This window comes from Pyrus communis, chromosome 5 (assembly GCF_963583255.1).
Source record: "Pyrus communis chromosome 5, drPyrComm1.1, whole genome shotgun sequence".
In the NCBI taxonomy this organism is placed as follows: domain Eukaryota; kingdom Viridiplantae; phylum Streptophyta; class Magnoliopsida; order Rosales; family Rosaceae; genus Pyrus; species Pyrus communis.
This window is the reverse complement of record NC_084807.1, coordinates 4,525,861-4,531,862: the sequence shown is the minus strand read 5'-3', so window position 1 is coordinate 4,531,862 and position 6,002 is coordinate 4,525,861. Positions and strand designations below refer to the sequence as shown.

General features: G+C 36.4%; 1 protein-coding gene across 1 annotated transcript; it reads left to right on the top strand.

Moving 5' to 3' along the window:
• The first annotated feature begins 604 nt into the window (after nt 1-604).
• LOC137733338 (UDP-glucosyltransferase 29-like) lies at nt 605-1,990 on the top strand. The gene has a single exon (XM_068472490.1). It carries the CDS (start codon nt 605-607, stop codon nt 1,988-1,990), a length of 1,386 nt encoding a protein of 461 aa, XP_068328591.1.
• The last annotated feature ends 4,012 nt before the right edge of the window (nt 1,991-6,002 follow it).

Below are 6,002 nucleotides of genomic sequence, written 5' to 3'. Positions count from 1 at the left end.
TTTTTTGACAAATATAAAATAATTACAGGAAATTTATCTAAATTATAAAGATGAAGGGGTGTTTGATTTAAGACCCGGTACTAATTAATTATCAGAATAATTCACCACTTGTTAGAATTAATTAATTACGAAAACAAAAGAAATACTGGTCCCCCCCCCTCCCCTCGTGAAGAAGAGTACTAAATCAAATTACATGTCCGGCTAACTATTTGAGGAAGAGTAATGTTGAAGAGATTAAAATTTAAATTAAATTTATAAATCAAATGTAGTGTTGATTAAGTACTTATTTTTATTAGTATATGTTATTTGATTTGTAAATTTGATTTAAAAATTTAGTTTTTCTGGCATATCGCATCTTCTAACGAAACCAAGTTTATGCTTCTTTTTCTTAATTCGATTGGTCATATATAAGTTTTTGTGATAAGACTAACCGCCAATTCCTACTACTTGCTTGAACATCCGTATGAAGGTTCCACGTATTTCTTCAAACGTCTACACATCTTGCACTATATATCTCTCTCCACCAAAACCACACTAACATACAAGCCCATAATCATATACAACCAGCAACAACAAACAAAGAATCAAGTTTAGAAAGAAAAATATGCTTTATCCTGATCAGAACAGAAGCATTAGCATTCTTATGCTTCCATGGTTAGGTCACGGCCATATTTCTCCCTTCCTAGAGCTAGCCAAGAAACTCACCAGACACAGAGATTTTCACATCTTCATTTGCTCCACACCTGTTAATCTCAGCTCCATCAAGCCCAAACTACCCAAGAAATACTCTCACTTCATTGAGTTTGTGGAACTTCATCTTCCACACGATGAGTTGCCACCTCACTACCACACCACCAATGGCCTCCCACCCCATCTCATGCCCACTCTCAAAAAAGCCTTCGACATGTCCAGCGATAACTTCTCCCACATCCTCAAAACCCTAAAACCAGATTTGCTCATATATGATTTTCTCCAGCCATGGGCACCATCCCTAGCTTTGTCGCACAACATTCCGGCCGTCGAGTTCACCACCACCAGTGCTGCCTCGATGTCACTTTTTCTTCACCATCACAAGAACCCTAATGTTCAATTCCCTTATCCTTCCATCTATCTTCGGGATTACGAAACTAAGGAGTTCAGCAATCTACTAGAATCTTCAGCAAATGGCATCACGAACGTAGAACGCGTACTACTGTGCAGTGATCTGTCTCGTAACATCATTTTGGTAAAGACTTCTGGAGAGATTGAATCAAAGTGTGTTGATTATCTCTCCCAGTTAACGGAGAAGAAGATTGTGCCCGTCGGTTCACTTGTTCAAGACCCAATGGATCAACAAGTAGATGAGGAATCGTCGATCATCAAATGGCTAAACGAAAGGGAAAGAGCTTCAGTCGTGTTTGTGTCCTTCGGGAGCGAGTACTTTTTGTCCAAGGAGGAAATACAAGAGATAGCTCTTGGATTGGAGCTTAGCCAAGTGAGTTTCATTTGGGTTATTAGGTTTCCTAAGGAAGATAAAAGTACTAGGGTTGAAGATGTTTTGCCAAAAGGGTTTGGGGAGAGGGTAGGAGAGAGGGGAATGATAGTGGACGATTGGACCCCACAGGCAAAAATATTGAAGCATTCTAGTGTTGGTGGGTTTGTGAGTCACTGTGGATGGAGCTCGGTGTTGGAGAGCATCAAGTTTGGTGTTCCGATTATAGCCATGCCTATGCAACTTGACCAGCCAGTAAACGCCAGACTGGTGGTGGAGGTTGGCGTTGGTGTGGAGGTTATAAGAACCGGCGGAGGAGGTAGTTTGCAACGGGAAGAGGTGGCGAAGGTGATCAGAGATGTGGTGGTGGAGAAAATTGGAGAGGGTGTGATGATAAAGGCATTCGAATTAAGAGACAACATGAAGAAGAAAGACGATGAAGAGATGGATAGGGTGGTGGAGGAGTTGATGCAACTTTGTACGGCGACGACAAGGGAATCAATTAGTAACTACTTTTAAGCGAGAGATCGATGTCTGACACTTGCAAATAATGATTCTTTGATTTTGAATGCTCTCGTCAGTGTATCATGTCTAATTTTTAAAATCGTGTTTGTATATGTTCTTGATCATTTAATCATTATAATGATTTCTAATGGACTATGTTTCTGTATGTCTGGACGCTCACATCTGTGTATGCATGTGTTTGATAAAACAACATCTTTTGTTGTAAGTAACAGTTGCGAATTTATGTATTTGATGAAACAACATATTTTCTTCTAGTAAATAATAGTTGTGAGAGAAGGGAGAGAGGGACGGCAGAGAGAATGGAGAAAAAGGGGCGCAGCTAACTTAACTTGATTGATTTTTTTTTCTTCCCTATCTTGTGTCTTTATTTACACTAATCATGATCAGTATATTTGCCTTCCAAGTTACATAAAATACAAAAGAAAGGATCTTCTAGATCCTATAGGATTTCATAGGAATTTTTACCATTTGGAAAAATAAGATAAAAAACACATTGGATTACTTGAAGAGAACAAGGTTATTAATTACAAGAAAAACGTCATTTGCGAAATTTTATGCGTCAAATAACACTACACAGTCTACGAGTAAAACAAATTAGGAGCACTAGACTGTGCGTCGAAAAATATTTGTGACATCGGCAAAGTACGAGCTTTAGATTGTGTTTCAAAAAATATTTGCGACATTCGCATTAGTAACAATCAATTAAAGTCGCAAAAAGATAACAAATAGCAATATGTGAGAAATTTGGAAATATAACCATTTTGAGAACCACCTAATAAAATATAGCCTATGTTTTCCATTGTTTTAAAATTAACCAAAATTGAAAGTGTAAAAGACTTAATTACTCTTAGGTTAAAACTCTCATCTCCTACCTCTGCTGTTCGTCTCCTACCGTCCCGGAGGTTGAAGAAAGAGAAATCATTCCTTTTTGCAGTAGAATCTCCCAAATCCAATCCAACACAACAACAAATTGGTTGGTTGCCTCAATGCTAATCTCGATCCCTCCAATTGATTCCGAATCAAAACCTTCAATCGGTTGGTTGCCGAGAATCTGCACGCATGGAAAAGGATTGTTGACTATTTGGCTGCCGAGAAAACGCCAGAAAACGAAAGGATTACAGTTACAATTTGAAAATCCAATCCAATCCAGTGCCTACTGTATCCGGAAAGTTACGGGCCGGAGATGAAAAAGCAATACATGCTATAATCCCGAGCTGGATGCACTAGATCCACTGACTACTAAATAGATTTTCATAATCTAAATTATCTATTACTTACTATTGGGTGGTAACGGAATTTGATCTGGAATTCAAGTAGATTCTAGTCAAATATATTGACTAGTTAATTAAGAATTGTTGGTTTCCTGAGCAAAATTCGTGCTAAAAAAACTAGGTTAATGTTGATGGACATGGTATCGCAACGGTATGTCGTAGGTGGTTTAAAGTATAACCAATGAGGGTGGTTTGTTCTTAAATAGAATTATTAGAAATACAAAATAAAGATTAGAAGCAAATAGGTGTTAATTTTTCATTAATTTGGTATATACTCTTAATGATCTTTCTTGTCTATGATATCTGAAATTCATTAGTCTTTAATATTATGTTGTAATTTTTTTAACAAACAATATCATCTATACTAAAGGGGTGGGAAAGTGTGCTATGTCTTACGATGGGCTAGCAATAATGTGCCTTTGACGAGAAGAAAATGAATACCACTAGACTGTAATACTAAGTGACTAATATGGTGTTGTATTTAGATACAATAATATGATGGGTTGGTGGGAATTTTGGCACTTGGTTTCTCTTTTCTTTTTATTTTATATATTTGCTCTTTCTTTGTTTGGCTTTTTTTGGTCAACACTATTTTTTTATGGTTTATTTTGTTGCGTTTTGATTTAGTTTCGCAATTCCATGGTTTTTATGCCCACCCCTAGATGTGTATGTCTTGGACACAAGTAAACTGTTTTCTATATGATTTTTTAATTATCTGTTATTTTCTGCTTCATGTTTGATTGAGTATATTTGTTGAAATGGTCGTAAATCAGTTCTATCTTGATTTGCTTCCTTACAGTATCACTCCAGTGGATGGAGACCTCCACCTGGATTGGCCATACAGCTACCATGGTTGAGAAACGGTTGCTTGTTTATATTAGCAAAGGTGAAGTAGCATGCTTTCACTATGTTTATAATTGGGTTTCATAACAAGTCTTCCTTTCTAGCTTGATTTTGTTTTAATTTTTAATACATATGATTGAAAGGAATGCTATGATTTAAAGAAAAAAAGCGATAAGAAAAATGATATGATTGAAAGGAATGCTATTTTGTGAAAGGTTTTTCCCCCGTTGTTTAGTTAAAGTTGAGAAATAAAGACAACTAATTCTAAAGTGTAGGTTTCTTATCAGAACAAACTATCCTGCAATTTCTCATGCCCCAGACCAACCTAATTACTTAATTGGGGAACAATGAATTAATTGTTACTTTCATGCAAGTCCAATGTAACTCAGAAGACCCATCATGGCAAAGTCAGCATGGGTCATTGGTTGTTTTTTACTCCAATAACTCCAAAAAGCCTTTGTATATTATCTTTGACCCCTAAGGAAAACTAAATTATAACATCGTCCTTTTACTTCTTCTATTTTCTTTAATCATGCGTCTTCCTTTTCTCTCCTCTTGTATGAAATACTTTAGCTGAAACGCCTTGGCAGTCTTCAACATTATTTCACAGTATCATGCATCAACTCTCGACAAGCCTCTACAAATAATAGTAGTTGTCAAAGTATGTTAGCATATATAAATTTTCGGCATATGTTGACAGAAATTGACAGATGTCTACTAAGTGTTCGACGAAATGACCAATGATTGATATTATGACCACATTATTTAAAAATCCTGGCTTTGCCACTGCATCCCCAGAAAATCATTCCACACGGGGTCTTCCCATGAAATGTACTTGTGAAGGCAGACCATTCTTTCCATACCCTTTGAAGATAATTTAAGTGCCTATTTTCTTGCACTAGCCATTCGTGGTTTTCCGTATTAAGTGATAATATTACTACGTTGTGTCCGTAAGCATTTTGAATGCTTGAATTATTTGCTGTCACAAACTTCTACTGTCAACTAACTGGCCCCATGACTACCTGGAATCTTTTGAACGAAAGGACAAGGAGATACAAATTATCAATAGAAATCTAATCAGTGTTCAAAGTCCGCTGATTCTTTTTTTTGTTTTCTTTCCTCCTTGCCCTTTCGTTTTTTTGTTTTGGGTTTATTTATGTGCAATCGACATGAATACTTGTCTTGACTTTCATAGGAGGTGAAGTTCCAATAATGGGTGATTTATGGGTTTTGAAGGGTCTAATCGAAGAAGGTTAGCAGTTTATGCCCTTTTTTATGGTAGCTTACTATTTTGTCATGGCTTATCCTTTTGGTTTTACTTGGCTCTCATTTATTTTTTTATTTTTTTTTAAATTTCTCTATTTTGTCGCATTATTTTATGTTTCCTCTCTTGATAACTGGTGTGTTCACTCTTAGAGTACTTGTCAAAGTGATGAGTATTCTCTCTCTAATGCCATCCAAATTACAATTAGCATTTTGCGGCATCTGTTTGCGCCTGGCCAAATTTAGTTTTAGCCATCCAAAGATACAATCATCTTAGTTTTGTTTGTCTTCCAAATGGTACAATAAGGAATTAAGGATTAAGCAACCGTTCCTCTATTTTCTTAGCTCGGAGGCAATATTGACATTGTGTGCACCTGCACATGTGTTGGGGCTATCATTTTTCATCTCTTTTGTTATTTTAGCTCGACATTTCTTCTTATCCATTGTTTTACTCAGATTCATGAGTTTAAGCTTCAAACATTTCGATTCAAAACTCATTATATATGTGTTTGTGTGTGTGTGTGTATTATTACTTGTTTTTGAGCTGTTCAACTAAATTTTTTGATTCGTCTTTGTTGTGGAAGGTAGAGAATGAAACACCTGGGTGGACCCAACTGAAGCTTCCAGGA